Source organism: Choloepus didactylus, chromosome 12 (genome assembly GCF_015220235.1).
Source record: "Choloepus didactylus isolate mChoDid1 chromosome 12, mChoDid1.pri, whole genome shotgun sequence".
Taxonomy (NCBI): Eukaryota; Metazoa; Chordata; class Mammalia; order Pilosa; family Megalonychidae; genus Choloepus; species Choloepus didactylus.
In genome coordinates, this window is record NC_051318.1 from 38,776,059 (window position 1) to 38,797,662 (window position 21,604).

General features: G+C 33.1%; 1 protein-coding gene across 1 annotated transcript in view; it reads right to left on the bottom strand.

Moving 5' to 3' along the window:
• IPO5 (importin 5) overlaps positions 1 to 21,604 on the bottom strand; it is a 52,347-nt gene that overhangs the window by 30,045 nt on the left and 698 nt on the right. Inside the window, exons 2-10 of the mRNA XM_037800250.1 lie at positions 16,598 to 16,678; positions 12,940 to 13,132; positions 11,057 to 11,159; positions 9,912 to 10,008; positions 9,592 to 9,696; positions 7,973 to 8,095; positions 7,764 to 7,884; positions 5,157 to 5,244; positions 3,049 to 3,155 (exon numbers count right to left, since the gene is read on the bottom strand). Of these exons, the coding sequence (XP_037656178.1) occupies positions 3,049 to 3,155; positions 5,157 to 5,244; positions 7,764 to 7,884; positions 7,973 to 8,095; positions 9,592 to 9,696; positions 9,912 to 10,008; positions 11,057 to 11,159; positions 12,940 to 13,132; positions 16,598 to 16,678 (1,018 nt within the window). The remainder of the gene's footprint in view (positions 1 to 3,048; positions 3,156 to 5,156; positions 5,245 to 7,763; positions 7,885 to 7,972; positions 8,096 to 9,591; positions 9,697 to 9,911; positions 10,009 to 11,056; positions 11,160 to 12,939; positions 13,133 to 16,597; positions 16,679 to 21,604) is intronic.

The following is a 21,604-nucleotide window of genomic DNA, read 5'->3' on the forward strand; positions in this document are numbered from 1 at the left end:
AACCAAAAATATGGAGAGAAAAAGTGCCTTTTTCATTGCAATAAAGTGGTTGTGCCACACACCACTTCCAATCCAAAGGTTAAAAGGCAACATGGAAGCAGTAGGTATATCAGTATTTATATCAAGCAATTATATTATAAACATTCCTTCCTGTTCCAAGAAAGAGATTTATTTATAAAACATAAGGAGTTAGCAACAGATAGGTATTTTAAGGGATAGTTCCAACAAACGTAAGACAGGAACAATAAAAAATACCATTGATGACAATCAAGAAAATAAAGAGACCCTAAGATTTACTATAAGAAATAAATATCTGGATTTTCTGTATCACACAATGCTTTGTTTACCGAATACAGAAGAAAAAATAAAGAACAAAGGAGAAAAGATGCTACTTTTAACAAAATTCTATTTAACACTGTAATAAATAAATATTGATGCACTTTATTATATTCTAGTGTTAATAATGGCTATTTGATCTCTGGTTAATGGAATATTAGCTGAGCAATATTTACTTTACTGGACCTTATATCCTATTCTGATTTATATTTCCTTATACCTGATTTCTAAATATTTATAAATACTGTATTATTGTTTACTTTAGGCCACTTCAAATTTCTTGTGGAACAAAGCAAGATACAAATAAACATATCAAGCTATGATCTATGTACAACGGCAATGCTTCCTGAGATGCTTTTAGGGGGTCCACTAGGTCAAAATTCTTCTCATGATAACATTAAGACATTGTTTGTTCTTTTCACTCTCAATCTCTGAGAGGAGAGAGGAATTTTCCAGATATTACAAGTGTGAAATCCCAAAAAATTTAATGCAGAAGTAGATGAGAGAACCCAGCTATCTAAACAAGATGTTAAAGATGTGCAAAAATGCAAAATAAGTCATTCTTGTAATGGGGTGGGGGTAGGGGTGGAGATCATCATTTTCCATTAAATAATAAAAGTTTTTTCTTAAATAAATATTTAGAATAGCTCTTAGTTTTAATTTCTAATACAGTAAACAGTGATAGATATAACCCACATAAAATACTTTGGGATCCTCAGTAATTTTTAAGAGTGGGGGGAGGGTGGTGGTCCTGAGACCAGGAAGCTTGAGAATTGCAGTTGTAGGAAATTAAATTGTGGAAAAATCATAAACTACACCAGACTAAATATTTCACTTTGGGGAGCCTAAAACTCTATTATGACTAATTCTACTATAAACAATTTCTGAAAAAATTCTTAATGTGGCTGTGAAGTATTAAGTTTTTGATAAACCTAATCAGTTTTAACTACTCAGTGTACCATGGAGTCAAAATTTCTCAAGTGAAGAATAATGACTCTAGGAAACCAATAAATCATATCTATTTGCATATTGGACTTACTAATTTAAAGAAGAAACAAAATACTTATTGTTGTAGAAAGATGTCTATCTTTGGTTAGAATGGGGGAAAATAAGATATGCCTTGTATATTCCCAAAATGCCAAGTTCCTCAAAGTAAGATGTCAATAGAATGTAATAGTAATGGTAGGGAACTTGAAGGTAGTTTTTCTCCCTTAAATTTTAAAAAAATATTTTTTAATAGGATGTTTATTATTTTAAGCAAAAACAATAAAACCATTTTTAAAAAATTAAATGAGGGCAAACGTAGATAACATATTAATTTTCTTAGTCAAAGAACATATTCAATGGGGCAAAAACTAGAGAACGTTTTATGCAAAGTGGTATTAACCATAAAGACAAAAAAAAAAAGAAAGGTATTAACCAAATGACTCCCCCAATGGCATTCATTATTATAAATTTTCAAACTAAGAAACATATATCATTTATCACTATTAAGACACTGTTCACATATATTAAATTCATCTTTTGATCCTACCACCAATCCTGGGTATAGGGCAATTATCATCTTTCTACTTTACAGATAAAGAAACCAAGATGCAGATGACTTGCTGAAAAGAATACATTTAATTTAGCATTAACAAATCTTTATTGAGGGTGTATCGATATATATGAAAAGCCTCTGGCAACCCAGATAGTAAGCTGTAGCAGGCACTTAGTAAAGTATGATCCAATGGGGAACACTCCAAAGTTTGGCGACCTTGTGCAATCTTTTAATGTCTCCCAGTTTCACTTTATTCATTTTAAAAATGGAAAAGCTAAGTTTATTCTTTGTAGCAGCTCTTACAGGTCAAGCAATTTGTGATGCTGATTGAGTGTCAACAGGTGACCCTCAAAAGGGGTAGGGGAAAAAAAAGGAAAAACTATTATACAAGACTCATATACAAAATCACATCATTAAAAGGGATCATGGTTTTTAATCATGCCTTTTCTGAATAAATAATGACCTAAAAGGATAAGAAGAACAAGTGAATAGCATAAGGGAAAGAATTCTCAATAATTCACTATCATTTGAAGTTGGTTCTCTGTTACTTTATTTTACTACTTTTAAGACCCAGTGTCAATGGCTTGACCCTCAAGTCTGTCTCTAGGAATCTACCCTATAGATATAAATATTCATACAAGATGAGATTTCTGTGTAAGAGTGTTTGCATCAACATTATTTGTCATCAACAAAAGCTACCCTGTTGTTGATGCATTCATCTGGACATTTTCACAGCCTTAGAATTGAAACTTGTGACTTAAATCCCCACTGTTAAAAGTCAACCCATTTCTGCTATACTGCATTCCAGCAGCTTAACAAACAAACAATCCCATAAACTTTCAAATAATGATGTCTTATTCAAATTCAAATCTAAATATTTCTGACAAGGGAGTAAATCTGCCAATTTTTAGAATTTGTCACTTTTTTCTATATGCTGGAGGGAGAACTGAACAATATTTGCAGCAGTGATGAAAAACATTCTTTAACAGCATCAGACTGAATGATTCCAAAGATGACTACATCGAGTTTTACCATGGTAGAATATAAGAATTGAACACCAAATATAAGACAAACATTAATTGTTAAACACAGTCCAAGTGTCTGTTAGAAAGACTTTAAAATTTAAAAAGAAACAATCCACTGTTCTAGCATTTGAAGGAAATATAACTTACGATTTTGAAGCATTTGCATAATGTGTTCCTTGATCATTGGTAGAACAAGTTTTCCACCAAGTCCACAAGCCATTCGGTCTAAAGCACTCTCACCAGCAACTGCATTGCTAAACGAGCAAAAAAAAAAAATACTGCATTCAACATGTGAAAAAGTTACACAGTACACATTATTACTAAGCAAGTTATTAAACAAGGATTGAAAAAGAAGTATAACTCAAGAAGCGTTTCAAATGTGATTGTGAAGTAGTGGCAGAAAAACCCACAAGTTAAAGAGGGGTAAATAAACTTTTTATCATGATTTACCATGGTTAAAGCCATGTCTGTGAATTTTATTTTTCAATACCTTTCTCTCTACATATACACACACATACACCGACTGGTTAAAAATTATTCTCAGAGATAGTTCTGACACTTTCAAGACTCAGAAGTATTATAACCAGAGAATTTAGGGGAAACTTACACATCTTATTTCCTGGAAATATAACCTTCAACCTTATCAATGAACAGAATATAGAAAACAGAAAAGGTATTGAGAATGTATATGATTTTTTCCCCTCTCTCTGTGAGCTTATTCAAACACCTGGGGGATATAAATTGTGCTGTCAAAAAATACGCATAGATGAAACTCAATTGTGGTGTTTTCATCGAAAACTGAAGAAATTTGGGCATAAAATATTTTGACTTGGCATAGCAAGATTAGTACTGTTTGTCATGTGCATAATCTTCAAGTATATTCTGTGAAGAAGACTAAAGATACAGCTATAAATAATCTTTAGGGCAGTTTCTTAATATTAAAAAAACTGATCTGGAAAATATATCTATGAGCTATTTTCATCTAGTCCAGGAAAAACAGCTTCTTAGCCTATATAAATTTAAGATGTTTTCGCAGGACAAATTAAAGAACAGATAGCAGCACATCACTACTGATATGTACATCACATAACTGAAATGGAGAAAAGAAACATGAGCTGATATGTTTTTTTCTTCAGCCCTATTAGGTTATTTCCAGTGAAGGATTACTTTCATAAACTTCAAAAGAGCATTTATCCAGAAGTCAGTCACTTTAAATAATGTGATTAAGCCTTAAAAACACACTACATATTCTGTAAGTCAAATATATTTAATTTTTATCTTTGTTAACCTACTATCTATTGTAGTAGCTTATACTGATTACAGTATTTCAGTGGAGTGATTTCAGGTTTTATGAAAGTGTGATTCATAAAAAGAAATGGTGTTAAGCCCCAGTCTATTAATTGGCCATGTAATGTAATCCCAGACAAATTAATCTTCTCTCTCCACTTCTGAATCTATAATATCCATAAATAATATACCTCTAGGACTACCGAGAAAATCAGATATAGTAACAGAACTTTGAAGTGCTAAGTTTCATAAACATATAAGTGGCCATCATTCTTAATGTACAGCAAATATATAGATTTCAGCTTATTTTTCCCATAAGAATCTGCATTTATGGAGCCTTCTAAACCTAAATAAACAAACAATTCTAGCAGTACAGTGTACAATCTTGCCCCAATTGCACCCTTTCTGTTCTAAAGTTAAATTGCATTGTATTGGTGCTTTGCAAGGAATTCTGCTGAAACAACTATTCTAAGTTAGGTCTATGTATATAAAGGTATTTATCAAGAAAAAGATTTTTAATACATATTTTAAAAGAAATTCTTTAAAAAATTTGAAATTTAGAGTAAGACAGGATAGAAAAGATAGCTACTTTATTTGCTGTATTTCATGTCAGGGTTTTTTTTTTTTTTTTTTTAAATAAACTTCTTTGCTATTGTCCTGGGTCCCTTTCCTTTCCTGATTACAAAATACAGTATTATATTTACTGTTAGAGTATTTTACTAATGTTCATTATAAATGTAAACTTTATTAATACATGGAAAATGAAAAAAAAATCCTATTTTTAAAATTTTGATGTAGAAATGTATACAACAGGAAGCTTAAATATTTCCCATATTCCATACTGAAAAGTTTTATGGGACACGGTGAAGAGAGATGGGCCTTGTAACCCGAAAGCTCCCATTGTCAACTTGGGTTTTCTCTATTTCATCAAGCAAAACCTCTGCACAGTACTTGCTCTGTGCAATTACCTGTCAAAATCATCATCTTCTAGTTCATCAGCATTTGCCCAATCCTCATCCTCTTCCAGATCAACCATCATTGCTAACATCTGAGGAACTAAAGTAAATAATTATTTCATACCTAAAGACTGTAGTTTTATTATTGTCAACATTATCATTTACAAACAAAAATTCTAAATTCAGATGCGAATAGCAAAGTATTTACTTTGCCTCTAAAAAGGAGATTAAAAAAAATTATCTGCCTGTGTCCCCAAAATCTGGTTTGTTAAAATTTAACCTTTTCCCAAATTTGTTTTAAGAATTAACATTAAGGATATTAAAAGTCAAAACTTCCCAAATCCTAATGCATTTTCTCCCTCTCTCACCAGGAGCACCTGCATGAAATGTTTATCATTCCCACAGTTTTTACACTTGAACTATTAGATTTATAATCTATATACAAAATACACCACTATTTTAAGACTTTATTTTCTATATAATAAATGGTATCATACTGTAGGTATCCTTTAGCAATCTGCTTTTTTCTCAACCACATTTGACTTCACCTTAATTACTTTAGCATTCTATTACACAAGCACACAACTTAAGCCACTGTCCTGCTGATGGACACTTTGGTTGTTTCGATTTTTTTTCCTACTACAAAATGGCTTTGATGATTATTCTAATCCTTCATGTCTCCTTCACAAGTGTGAATTCTGAGCATGAAATTGCTATGAGCATCTTCAACATTAATAAAATTCACCAAACTGCTGTCCAAAGTGGCTTACAAACTTACATTCCCATTGAAAAAGGAAGCCTGTCTTATTCACAACAATATGTGAAGTATCCTGGACTACATATGAGAATCCCCTCTGCTCCATACCCCCTATCGACACTTCATATGATCAAACTTTTCGATAATTTAATTCACAATTACATTTGTTTTCACCGAGACTCAGAAGAGTGCATTAGGTATTTGGATTCCTCTTGTGAATTTCATATTCTTAGTCTCTCTCTATTTTCTAGATACCAATACTCTGTTGATTATGTGCAATGAAATTATGGTGTATTTGGTTAGTCAAAAAATTTTTAGTATTTGCAAATTTAGCAATGTTTGCATCTGTGGTTTGTGATTTTATGTCTTAGAAAATCCTTTTCTACTATTGTGGTTTACTTTTAAGTCTTTAATCAACCCAAAATTGATTTTTATAGAATATGTGAGGTTAGGTTATTTCTTCCTCGGAAATAACCAGTTATCTCAACAACCTTTGATGATTATCTTTTTAAGTCAATTTTGTTTCCATGTGAGTGGATCTGTTCCTAGACACTCTCTTTTATTCCAATTAATCCATGTGTCTATACCTGCATCATCAACAAACCTAAATCTTTTTAGCAGTCAGGGCAAGATCTCCACCCTGTTCTTCAAAATTGCCTTGGCTACTCCAGGCTCCTTGTTCTTCCCTAGAAATATTAGGATCAATCTTGTCATAACTAACCAGATTTGGACTGAAACTGTACTATAATTTATATGCAACTTAAGAAAAACTAATTTTTAGTTCTACTAGGCTTTTCAATATGTAATTCAGTTTTCTCCATCAAGGTTTTATATATCTTCTGATGTATTCCCAGGTACTACAAGTCATGACAAGATTTTTCTGTCCTAGTAAATTTTCTAAATGATTAATATTGGCATATAGAAATCCTACTACTTCTTATGTTTTTCTTATGCTGGACAACCTTGCTAAACTCTAATCAGTTCTAACAGTTTATATGTTGACTTGATTCTTTTATGTTTTCTATGAAGGAAATCATATAGTCTACAAATAAGACATTTTTTTGTTTCTAATTCTTTTCTTTATTTTTCTCTTATTGCACTGCTTAGGACCACTAGCACAAATGAAGCAGTGGGAATGGGATGCTTTCTTGTTCCTGGCTGTAATGGCAATGTTTCTAAAATTTCAACCATGATCTTGTTGTAGGATAAACGAAAGGTAAATATCACTACAAAATAAATCTGGTAATGTACTTATTTACTTTTTAAATCAATATAACCAAGTGTTCAAATACCCATCAGTCCATCAAGAAATGGCTGGGCTAGAAAACTATCAGGTTTACTTCTCCAGCACCTAGCTCAGCACAATGAAACTTTAAAGTAAGTTTCCAGAGCACAATAGTCATTTAGGTTTCTCCTGCAAAAAGGATCTATAAAATGAAAACACATAATTTAGCAAAAAGAGCCCTGACCAGAGTGTTACATCTTATCTATCTTTGTTACTAAATACAACACAACTATGTTATTCTCAGTTTTCAGTTTGCTACTAGATGTCTTTATATATTCTCTGAAATTATGATTCTATTAATTTTGCTCAATATTTAACATGTCAATGAACGACATAACAATATATTACAATAGAAGTTTTACTTAGAACACCAGTTTTAACGATAGGCACTTGAAAGCATAGTCACAATTCTGGGTATCCACATATAAGGAAATATGGATATGCATTTCCCCAGATTCATCAGATTCTCAAAAGCATATTCATTATATTCTCAAACTCTGTAAATTACACAATCCTCAGTAAACTTCTCAAACAAATTTGCCACACACAAGACTGTTTTAAAGAACTTTTAACTTACTAGTCTGTGCAACAATATTGGTATGTTTTCTTAACATAGCAGCTGCTGTCTCAGACAGGGTCACGATTACTTCAAGGGCAAGCTGGCGTTGCATATTATTGAGACTAGTGTCTCCGCATAACTACAGAGAAGAAATATTTTACATATATTTAATAGTTGAGATTATTCACTGAAAATAAACAGGAAATTTACTGAAGTATTTAATTTACCTTTAGACTTAGCTGTAGAGTGGCTTCTAAATGAGGACGCAAATACTTTGGAACGGTATCTGCAATCTCAACAAGAGATTTTAGGACTGAATCGTCGTTCTGGTAGCATGAATCATTTACAGCCTATAAAAGATGAAACAGAAAATGCCTATGTATATACTTTTCATTAGCATAAGAGGTAGACAACAGCGAAATATTACTAACTGGTATTTTAAGCTAAGTATTTATTTAGCAATATACATTATACAAAAATATTGATTTAGCAATATACATTATGCAGAAGTATTGATTTAGCAATACACATTATGCAAATGTTTTATCTACAGCCACATGAACACCTTCCTTTTGATTAAAGCTAATGTAAAACATACTAAAGATTTAAATCTAAATCAAAATTAAAACCATGAGACTAAAATCACAACAAAATTTAAGGCCATCAAGGAATCCCTTCCTTTCTCTTTCTCTGTTCTTTCTATATCCAGTCCTTGTCTTTTTTATACACACAGTAAATATTAAATCCTATATTTAATGAGTCCAATATTACCAAACTTATTCCTCCCTGAAATCAAGTTTGGTCACTGCAGTATTTAAGTGTGCACTTCTGTACCTAGCATTGCCTATTTTAGGGTGATAACTTCTAGAAGTTCTGGCTACTACTCTTAACTTTAAGTCCATAGGTATAAAAATCTCTGAGATTAGAGAATTAAAACAGTGAGTAACAAAAGATTTCAAATAAACTACTAAGAAATAGCAAGAATGTCACTGACCTACACATTTTTTTCAACTTGATAGCATTGAAAGTTTTTACTAAATTCTACTAATAACTTATTACTTAGAAATCTTCCATTTTAGCTTCTCCACATTCTCTCTAACCCACTGATTCTCAACAGGGTGCTATTTCTCCCAGGAGGTGTTTCTTGGTTGTCACAGTAACTAAGGGTGGGCAAGGGCCAGGGCTACTAGATGCCCTTTATCTGTGAGGCAAATCCTTTTGAGGAATTGTCCTGCTCCACATAAATGTCACACACTTACAAAAATTAAAATATTCTGAACCTAGAACCTAAATCACAATTTAATTTTTGCCTGGTTTTAATGCACCATGTTTTTCCCCAAGAACGTAACTACTGTATAAATCAAGGACTGATATATTCTCTCCAGAACTTAACCATTTCAGGAAATCACATCACCAAGAGCAATGGTAATTGTGGTGTTTGATTTGCCAATGATACAGCTGTATTGGTCCACATTTTGCATTATCCTCTCCTCTTTATATAAAACGGGCATTAAACCTTACAGATTTTTTGGTAGACTAAATATTCAATAAGACTGATTTAAGCATTATATAACTGCTTGTATCATTTGCATCACAGACCTTATGAAAGTCTAACCTAAATATTTTGAGATCGAGTCTCTCTCTTTCAAAGGGGGATAAATGTAAGCTCAACGGTGACAGACTTGTATGTGCCATCCAATCCTGTATCCCTAGTGCCTAGAACAGCGTCAGCAAATAGTAGGCAATAAATACTTATTGAACGAATATGCTGCAGAACTGATATGAATTTTAATAAAAGAAAACTAGCAAGGATATAATTAACATCTCTTCTATAGTATTTTCTTACCTGTAAGAATCCAGGTAATAAGTCTGAAAAATGTTTGAACAGAGCAACATTATGCTCATTTGCAAGTATAAATGCAGCTGTAGCTCTAGCAGATAATGTCCTGATCTAAAATGAAAAGAGTTAAAAATGTCAAATATGAAATATTTTTGTTTGATGCAAGTTCAGGTTTTCTACTCAAGATGAATTTTTTAATTGGCAAAATTGGTATCTGGAGTTTAAAGTATGAAAGTCAAACCAATCTCCTAATACACAAACTTCTTCCACAAGTTACATGTTATATTACATTAGGTGTTAATCTTAATAGAATTGAAATTATTTACCGATGGATGTTCCTGATCTTGCATACACTGAACTAACATCCGTTTGATGACGTCTAAATAGTGCTGCTGTTGATTCCCAAAAATTCCAGGAAAATTCCTAAAAAATGATCCAAAGCACTTTTTAAAAATTACATTATATCTCAGTGATGTGTCAAATTAGAACTTCTAATTAAATGTTTGCCTGCCTCAAAAGCATGCATTACTCCTTGAGGCTGAAAATCATCTACTCATTCTCCAATCAATCCTCTTTGGGGTTGGGTAAACGGAAACACATCAGAGAGGATGAGGCTGGGAGTAGAGGTAAGCTAAGTGCCACAACACTCAGCAACCTGTTCCCTGTCCTATGCTTTATCTTAGTCATGCTCAGTTGGAAGCTGATCTGGAGTACAGGAGGGGTCAAGAGTAACAACCAGGCTTCAGATGATAACTGTAGTAAGCGTGTTTTCTGACAATTTGTTCCTAGCCTTAGTGACTTAGGTACTCTGAGTTTTCTACTGTATTTAAATTTGGTAAACAAACCAAATGCTTTAACAAAATCAATCTTAATTATGAATATAAACAAGACATTTGATAAGTAGAAAACTATGTCTATGCTTTATTCTCTTGTGATGCTCAAGGTATGTATCATTTTGAAAAATAATGTATATGACTGAAAAGTTATAAATCTAATTAATTATATTTTAAATGCAGTAGACTGACTACAGTAAAACAGGACAAAAAAAATGAACATAATCATCCAATTCTAAACATAGACCATTTGTTCACGAATGTTAAAATATATTTTTATATATTTATCAGCATTCTCTTCTTCCACATATGTCTATCATTGAAGTGGTCTTCTAAAAGCTATGTTTGGTGCTGTATCAGCCTCCAAATAAAGAAGGAAAAATCCCATTTTTTTTTTCAGAATCAGAAAAGACAAAGGAAAGAAATAAAATTGCAGAGATCCCTATACACAAAGGATCATAAGGTGAAAATAGCTGATTTTTTTTCCTTTCTCAATTTTATTTCCAACACAAATACAAAAGCTTACCTAATGGCATCATTTTATGTCTAAAAAGTCAAGTCAGGCTAAAACAATCAACATATTCTTTGGGCATTCATGACATTAAATTTTTCAGAAAATTAGATTCATGAATATATACCAGAAAATATGAAGGGCAGCTTCCCGCAGTCCTACATTTTGAGAGCTAACTGAATCAAAAAGGAACTTCAAACCTTCAGGCCACTGATTGTTGCCATCCTCATCTAAAAGAAAAGAAATCTAAGAATTAAAGTGTGTTAAGTGAAAACTTCAAATATTAAGGGCAATTCCTTTCATTTCATAAGCCTCACTCAAAATATTTATGATTGGAAAATATTACCTGCTCTATATTTTTAAAAATTCCAGTAATTTAGGAATTTTAACATAAAAAATGACAATCTTATAAAATACAATTCTGTGCCTTTGGGTTACATAAGCATAGATAGTAGTAGTAGTTATTTCGAAGGAAGTGGGATTTGGAGAGAAGCTAGCAGTTTTAACTTTACAAATTATGTGACTGGTTCAACCTTTTACATATATTGTTATTTCCAGGTTTTAAAAAGTGAGCAAAACCAATATTTGGGAGCAAAATCCTGAAACCAAAATAGTTAAGACTTTCAAGCTGGAGATGATTCAGGAGTAGAATTCCAGGACCCAGAGAAGGAGCTCACAGCTTGAGTTTTAAGTGCTCCAGAATGTCATCAATTTGCTTACTTTCTAACAAGATTTTAAAATAGAGAATTTTTATAGTTTGTAATAAAAACAAGTAACCCCAAAAATATTTTGTACCACCTTAAGAGAGTCATCAGTTATAATGTTGTAAAGATCTTAAAAATTGTAGAAATTACAAATGAGCTTGCTAAACTTTTTTTCTGAAGTGATATGTGTGCTCCTCAGCTGACATAAAAAACAAACCTTAATCTGTCCCTTCAATATAAAGATGCTATTTTGTGGGGAAATAAAATCACTGCTTTACAAAAATTGTATGGAGAGGGAACTTTGAAACATTTTGGAAATGTTTCCATTCCTGAGTGATTTTGAGTTAAAAATGATACGTCCCATAAAAATTTATATATCTGTACATGTAAACATTGAAAAGTGTTTTCTAAGCTATGTAAAATATTCAAAATTAAGAGTTTCAGTGGATTTTGAACTCACTTATTTAAAATGTAAAAATTTAATACATTCCTTTTTAGTTTCTAAAAGAAATGGCTGAAATCAGAAAGGATGACAACGTGCTAGCTGAATTAAACAAGAACTTCTGCATTATTGGTAGATGAGATTAAAAAAGTAGTGCCATAATTTACAAAGCAAAACCAACAAGTCTTCCAATTAGCCCTTATCTTCATTAAGTATTCATTTTTAGTCATTAAAAATGACATCTAAATGAACTGAGTTTACATCACCTTTCAATCACTGTCAAAAAATAACAAAGCATATTCAATTACATGATTATTATTTTTAGTATGACCAAGAAGGGTTTTTAATTTATAAATGTTTTCCTTTTATCTTATCCTTTAAAAATATCTCTTACAATGTATATAGTGTATTAGCATGATAGCATTTGTACATAACTTATAAATTACATATATATACATAACAGAGCCTAGGCAGTAAAAAATATTTCATGGATAGGTGTGTGAGCAAAGGCACCAATCTCTGTTTCTGTTGGCAAGTTTAATCTACATTTCGGTTAGCCTGTGTTTCCAAAATTTTACAGATTAAGGGGGAAATATAACTGACTGACACCTTTCAAGCAAACTACAGAATCATTTTTCCACATGGAAGTTTGAAGATCATCAGGTAAGTATACGACTGTATTTCACAAACATCTTTCATTTTTGGTTCTAAATGCAGAATCTATAATCACACTCAATTTTGAACAGAAAAAATAGTACTCAGGTACTTATGATTCTTGTATACTATTCCATGAAAGAACATAAAGGAAGGAAACACTCCTTTTCTTCTGTCATGTAATAATAAAAAATGTACTTGTATACAAACCTATTAAATTCCTGGCCAGTTCTGCAGCAATATCACAAATTTTTTTCCTCATGCTAGATTGTGTTTCCATCTGAATAATCATTAGTAGCTCACTCTTGATGGCAGTCTGAACATCAGAAGGAAGAGTTGGATAGACTTCATCAAATGCAGAGGACAAAAGACGTCTTAGGAGAACGGCAGCCATTTGTCTAGCCTATAAATAGATAACATTGCTAATAACTTGGTGTCTTACCAGAGAAACATTTCTAACAAACTAGATTTACTCTACCACTAATGTATTTCACTGTTTCATTTTTACAATTCATTTTGAAAGCATTGTTAGATTTTAAAAGGTAAAAATAGAAAACTATTTCTAATCATATTAGTCTATTACATAAAAAGTATCATTTAAAAAGCCATTTATGCTTGTAGCTGAGGGAAACCCCTGAACAAAAATAGGAACATGTTTCCCAGTGATGATAAACATGACTTTAGTATTTTAAATATATTCTTTGGGGAAAAAGAAATTTTAATATCAATGGCAAAGGCTTTATAATGTTCTGTTCCTACTTCTCCATCTGGCTCTCATTCTAGTGAATGAATGTGCCTTTCCTACCTAACCTTACTTTTCCAGACTGGTCTATGTATTGCCTTGTCATCAATCTCCTAAGTAAAAAAGCCACAAATCCGTCATCTTAATGTGTCAATCATGCAAACAAACATTGCAAATTCCCAACTACTAAAATGTACCAAGCAAATTCAATGTATATATTCTTGGATTCCCATTTTCAAATTTGTGGAATATATTTAAGTTTCCATTTCCTATAAATACTCCTTGGATTATCAAAAGGAAAGTTGAGGACTGTGCCAGTGCGAATGTGTTATGTCCCCCAGAAAAAGCCACGTTCTTTGATGCAAGCTTGTGGGGCAGAAGTTTCAGTGCTGATTAGATTTAGTTATTTCCATGGAGATGTGCCCCACCCAACTGTGGGTGATGACTGTAACTGGATAATTTTCATGGAGGTGTGGCCCCACCCATTCAGTACTATATAGGCTCAGACAGAAGGAGCAAGCTTGCTACAGCCAAGAGGGACACTGTGAAGAATGCACTGGAACTGAGAGAGGAGCTTCAGCTTACTGAGACATTTGGAGACGGCCTCTGAAAGCAGACTTTTGCTCTGGAGAAGCTAAGAGAGGATAAACACTCCAAGAGCAACTCAGAGTGACATTTTTGAGGATCTGCAGCCTAGAGAGGAATGTCCTGGGAGAAAGCCATTTTGAAACCAGAACTTTGGAGCAGACACCAGCCACGTGCCTTCCCAGCTAACAGGTTTTCCAGACACCACTGGCCATCCTCCAGTGAAGGTACCTGATTGTTGATGACTTACCTTGGACACTTTATGGCCTTGGGACTATGACTTTGTAACCAAATAAACCCCCTTTATAAAAGCTGATCCATTTCTACTGTTTTGCATTCAGGCAGCATTAGCAAACTAGAAAAAGGACTATCACTCAGCCTTAAAAAGGAATGAAGTTCTAATACATGCTACTACATGGGTGAACCTTGAAGACACCACACTGAGTGTAATGTCAGATACAAAGGGACATAAACTGTATGAGTGCCCTACATGAAATCTAAATTCATAGATGCAGAAAGAGTACAGGTTACGGGGTGGAAAGCGGAATGAGGACTTAATGCATAATGAGTAAATGCTTTCTGTTTGGGGTGATGGGAAATTTCTCGTAAGGGATGGGGGTGAGAGTAATGCACCATGTGAAAGTACTTGATCCCACTAAATGGTATGCTTGGGAGTGGACGGATGGGAAGGTTTATGTTTTCTGTATGTTTCCACAATTAAAAAAAAAAAAAGAGCAACTAAAGAGACAATGACAATTAAATATGATCCATGATCCTGGACTAGAACTAATAATGCAGGAGAATGGACCAAAAGGACACTACTGAGACATAAGAAAAAACAAAACAAAACAACAGGAATATACATTTCAAGCTTTATGCCAATGTTAAATTGCTTGAACTTGAAAACTGTACTTAAGGGTACAGAAGTGATTATCTTTATTCTATGGAAATGTACATGGAAGTATTAAGTGTTCAAGGGACTTGATGTATACAATCTACTCTCAAATGTTTAGAAAATAAATAGATGGATAGACAGATGAACAGAAAGAATGACATGGCAAATGTGGGAAATGTTAAAAGTTAGTGATCTGGGGATGTGAGCAGACAGTAACTGGAGTTTTCTATATTGGTTGTATATTATATTTTTGCAACTATCCTGCATGTTGTAAATTATTTCAAAATAAAAATAAATGCCATTAAGGAATTTTATATCAGATCAATAAACCAATGAGAATATTACCATCTTTAATTTAATTTTAATTTTTAAAATTAATTCTTCATAAAATCATTAACTGTAACCTTCCCTGGACACATCACCTTATGTGGGAAAAAAATCTCATTCTTAATACAGAGTACTTTAAAAAATCACATTACAACTTCAAAGTAGATTTTAGCAAATAATAAGTTAAAAATTCTGGTAATGCAGAAAATAACAGCTCTCATTAATCACTATGACTACCCACCCAACACCCAAACTGTTTTAGTTTTTTTTTCAATTAAATTCAGTTTTATTGAAATATATTCACATACCATACAATCATCCAGTGTACAATCAACTGTTCACAGTACCAATATATAGTTATGCATTCATCACCCATCTATTTTTGAACATTTTCCTTACACCAGAAAGAATAAGAATTAAGTATAAAAAATAAAAGTAAAAAAGAACACCCAAATCATCTTCCTCATCCCACCCTATTCTTCATTCACTTTTTGTCCCCATTTTTCTACTCATCCATCCATACACCAGATAAAGGGAGTGTAATCCATAAGGTTTTCACAATCACACTGTCACCCCTTCTAAGCTACACTTTCATACAATCATCTTTAAGAATCCAGACTACTGGGTTGCAGTTTGATAGTTTCAGGTATTGACTTCTAGCTATTCCAATACATTAAAACCTAATAGGTGTTACCTATATAGTGCATAAGAATGTCCACCAGAGTGACCTCTCGACTCCATCTTGAATCTCTCAGCCACTGAAACTTTATTTTGTTTCATTTCGTTTCCCCTTTTGATCAAGAAGATATTCTCAATCCCAAGATGCTGGGTCCAGATTCATCCCTGAGAGTCATATCCTGCATTGCCAGGGAGATTTACACCCCTGGGAGTCAAGTCCCATGTAGGGGGGAGTGCAGTGAGATCACTTGTCAAGGTGGCTTAGCTAGAGAGAGAGGGCCATATCTGAGCAACAAAGAGGCACTCAGGGGAAGACTCTTAGGCACAATTATATGTAAGTTTAGCCTCTCCTTTGCAGTAACGAGCTTCATAAGGGCAAGTCCCATGATAGAGGGCTTCGCACATCAAACTGCAGTCCTCAGTGTCTGTGACAACATCAGCACCAGTCCAGGTGAGGAAGTCCAACTCTTTCGCATTTTCCTGCAGTTCCTCAGCAGGGCCCTGTAGATATATTTTTATTCTCTGCCCAGATTACTTTGGGATGTGTCACTGTTTCATTCTAACCTGTATAAACCTACCATATCTCACTTTCTATTCAATGTTTTAGTTTTTAAGACTGGCATATTCTCAAAAAGTAGTACCTCCTCAGCAGCTGTTGTATTTCTAATGGCTTGTAAGAGGAATGTGATCTTTGACTGGCCTGGGATATTCTCATAGGTTTCCTACATGAAAAAGAAAAACATTAAAGGTTAAAATATTACCAGAAAACTTAATAAGGAAACCACAGCAAAAAGAAACAAGTGGGAAGGATCCATGTATGAGATCTAGTCTGGTGTTAACATTTTCTTCTGAGATATAAAATAAAGTCCAAAGACAGGTCAGGAGAAAAGTCCAAGAAGTTACTTACCCAAGTTCCTTCCCATCTATATCCCTTCAATGGATTTATCTGATGTGTGGGTCCATTTCCCTAACTTATACTCTCCTGGTTAACAAATCTCAAGATCTAAGAGGACTCCCAAATTGTCAAATGCAACTCGAGCTACCATGCTGCAAAATAAGTGTTTACTTAACATCACCTTATATGAAGGGGTATCTTTTCTTTTCAACAATTTTTAGATCAGATAATGTAGAATCACAATTTAGAAACATCAGAGACATACCTCTGATGAAGCAAGTAAGAGAAAGGGAAAGAAAGTATTCAAATGGCTTATACTACATTTTCTTTTGAGCATGGATTATACTAAAACCATATGATACACGTATACACACATACATACATATACATATATACATACATACATATATACATACATACAGTCAGGAGAAATTTGGCCAGGGGACTTTAGTAACATTTGTGGCTCTATTAGCAAAAGATTTTGTGACTCAGGACATTTTTCCCCTCTCCAGTAATAAAATGAATTGTGAGCAAATTGATCAACAATAAAAAGTCAGTTGAAAAACAGCCATGTGCATGTATGAGAATTCTAACGACAGACTTTTATGAAGAGATCAATATTTTAAGTATAATTGGAATTGTTACCCTAAAGAAGCCTTCTAGTAAATAAATGATAGTCTACTTTCATTGATACTCTTTAAGGGTCTCATGTAGATAATTTGCTGACTTAGTAGTCTAAATTCAAAGAGCTTGCCTGCTCTCTGAATGCCACCATCCCTGTGATCTACTTAGCTTCTCTGGACAAAAGTAACAAGAAAAAGGGAGAAAAAACAAGGCTACTTTGAACCCTAATCCATTTTATTCTTTTTATTTAGTGTTCCATGGCATCCATGAGGTACTGACAGATAAGGAAACAAAGACTCAGCAGTTAAATGACCTGCCCAAGGTCACTGACAAATGGTAGAAAGAACTCTGGTCTTCTGAGGCAAACTGTACTCAAGATCTCTCTGACACTAAATGCTGTGTTTCACCCCTGGGAGTATATTCCACTGAACAACCAGATCAATTTACACAGCGTGAGTTTTCAAACTCCTCTTAACATATCTCAACCTGAGGAAGAACAAATTTTGGGAAAAAGGAATATTTAAGATCTTCTGATACCTCAAGTTCCTCTCAAGTAAAAAGCATACAGAATCATAATAATGCTGAAAACTGACAAAACGCACTCACAACTGAGCAAAAATGGTCTGAATGTATCCAGAAATGAGATAATTCATTTAAACATATTCACAAGCTGACTGCAAAAATGGATATGTACCTTGAGATTTTTCATTTACTTAAAAAAAAATCTCTCACAGTACAATAAAAATGTCTTCATAAGCCCAGACCTAGTCTTTGGTATACTATAGATGTTATAAATAGTTAACAGTCAAATTCCAATAATTTCAATAAAATTTTTGAAAAGAAATCCTTTACTAAGTCATCACTCCCAGAAAATGTGACACATTTTGAGGGCCTCTGCCCTTCCCCAGCTTGGACTACTGATGTGACAGTGATACTATGTTCATTATAAGGGAGACTTAGAAGCATTAGGTCAAATATTAAACTCTACTGCATGATGAATTAAAGTCAATGGAGGAAGAGTTTAGCATAAGGAATATCAGCTTCTTAAAGAGGGTTCTCCCCATTTGGTATGCTCTACTGTGATAATCCAGATATAGTAGTATATCCATACTATAATATTAACAGTGGTCAAGGAAAATGTTTTGGCAAAAAGAACACAACCTTAAAAATAAAGGTGCAACTTTTCTTAGCCTCAGTTCCACAAAGGCAGGGTTGGCATCTCTTCATCTTTCTATCACTGGTATGAAGCAGATTACTGGAGTACAGCAAATATAAAGTATATTTCTAAGAAGACTATTCCTAGCACTAGCCCAGCTGGGTTCAATGAATGTCACCAGTGTCAAACCCCATTTGATTCCACCATATACAATGGTACGTGGTAAATTTTACCTCTCCCCTTGTCTGTTCACAAAGGAAAAATGTCAGCACATACTCTTTTCACTCAATGCCATAAATATTTACAGTAAGCCTACTCTGTATACAGAAATGTAAAACAGGGGACAAACAACTTTTACCTACTGAACACTCTGATTCCTCAACAATCAGGTATATTTTTCAATACATTACCCTTCTTCGATTCAAATCTCATTAATGAAGTTCTACATTAGAATCAATGAGGAAGAAAGTCTGTATGGAGAAAACTAAGAATGTAAAATCCATGCATATGATTAATAAAATATTTAACCTTAGGTCACACCAAAATGTCTAGTCATGAGTGTCACGAATATTCAACTTTGGACTACTCATCAATTACTTATTCATGTTAATTATTGTTAAAGAGAAAAATTCTTGAAGATTATTTTAATAGAAACAAAATATAAAGCATATTATATGTGTTATACAATGAAAAGTTTTAAAACTTAAAAAAAAGTTCTTAGTCTTTCAAATATTTCAATATATTTGAAATAGTTTTCAAGATGAAACTCTTCTACTGAACTTCATTTCATATTTTTATAAAACAAGCCAGCTTAGTCAGCAGTTTGGTATTTATGTGTCAACTAAATATTTTTATTTTGATTGGGTGAATTACAAAAATATTTACTGAATCCTTGCCAATTCTTTGTTAAAATATTTCTCTATTTGCTGTATGAGACTGTAGTACTCAATTTTATTTAGTTTACTTACAAAAGGCTTATCTCACAAGGCAAAAAACAAAACAAAACAAAAAACTGTTAAGCTATCTTGATGCCCAGCCATTTCTTTTCTCAAAATAATATTTTCCTTTCCTAGGAAGCACTATTTACAGGTCAACTTTGTGCTGTATTGTATGGTTCCAGGGAACTTTCCCCCTAATATTTATTTATTTATTTTATTTTATTTTATCTTTTTGTCAATTAAGAAAATCCTATCTCCCAGTAGTTATTTTACATAGTAATATATTCTCATGATATACAAAGAAAGTAAAAAGGTAATATCTGAATGTTTTCACTAGAAACAAAAAGACTAAGAGAATAACAGTACTTATTTCAATTGTTCTTTATGGGAGAATGTGCTGAATGCTGCTATCCATTCCCAAAGTGATGTGATAAAAGATTTACAACGGGCACCAATTGGAATTCAAGCTAACCCAGACACTGGTATTTAGTTCAATAGAAGAGAGATTCCCCACTAGGCTTAACAATAGAGACTTAAGCAACTGGAGGGAAAAGAATTAAACTAGCTTACTAATTACAATGCTGTTCTGCTTTGTAACACATGGAAATTTCTATTATGAGTTGGGATTAAGAATTTACTTTGTGAAAAACTATCTCAAGAGCGAGCAGAAAGTATTATAATATTCTTTTATAGGCACCATCATTATCCTACTGGTAGGAGTGCAAATTGATGCAACTAATAAATGCATGTGACTTCTAAAGACAAACGCTACTTTTAAGTATTCTACAAATAACCCTGGGAAAATATGCAAAGATAGGTATACAAGTATTCCTATGTATAGCACTATTCTTAATAGCAAGACAAGGGAAATCTCAAAATCCACCCACAGGGAGTTGATTAATAAATGATACATTAGGATGGAATTACTACATGTACTCTATGTGGCAATGCAAAATATTCTGAGTGAAAAATCCAAGTTGCAAAATAGTATGTGTATTATAAGCCTATTCATGTAAAAATGGACATACACACATACACTTGTAAAGAGGACTCATAAAACACAAGTTTTATTCCTTTGGGGAATGGAATTTTAAACAATGACCTGTGCTGTCTTAATTTTGCCTTGAATATGTATTACATGAATAATATCTGAATTTAAAAATTATTAGAATATTAAATTATAGTTCTTCGACATACTCTTTCATACAGAACCAAATTTCCAGTGTACTTTACCTCCCATCAAGAACGCTAGTATATTCTAAACCAATTCAAAGTATTAATGTTACTGTGGTTTTAAAGACAACTATAATACTCTTAAGGCTTTTGAGTCCACAAGAGGACTTGTCCCTCAATTTAATTAGCTGTATGTGAAATAATGATTTGCTCTATAAATATATCTGGCTGAACCTCCTTCACTGAACCCTATAAAAATCTTCAATCATACGGTTGCAATGAACTCCATATATAATCAAGTTTGAAGAAACAATCAAGTTTAAAGTCTGATAATGCACTTAAAAGAAACTGAAAACTTTCTGTCCTTCGCTTGAAGTATTTTACATAAATCACGGTCTTAACACTGACAGTAAAATATTAAAGAATCATTGAACCAAGTTGTGCTTCTGCTACTTGGTAAATGAGCTTGCAAACAGAGCTGAAATACTGTCTCTTGAAACTATACACAACTCCACATTTTCCAGGAGACAGAGGTGGTTAAAAAGCGAGATTCAGGTTAGATTTAATGAAATTGAAGACTTAAACGTAAGGTACTGGCCCAGTTAAACAACGGAAGTCCCAGTACATCCCATTTATGTTATAAATGAGACCACAAATCTCTAGAGATCAAAGAAAATTTGTCTGAAGGAAGAACGGAGTAAGGTGAAAACTACTTAGAAAGAAACCTTAAAGGCAACTTCATAAAATTGGGGGTTGCAAATCTAGCTTCGGTTAAGAACTAGAAATGAGAAAGAGAATTAATTGAATGGAAATAAGTGGAAATAAGAGAAGAGACACATTTGAAAAGGAGGCGATGGGGCAG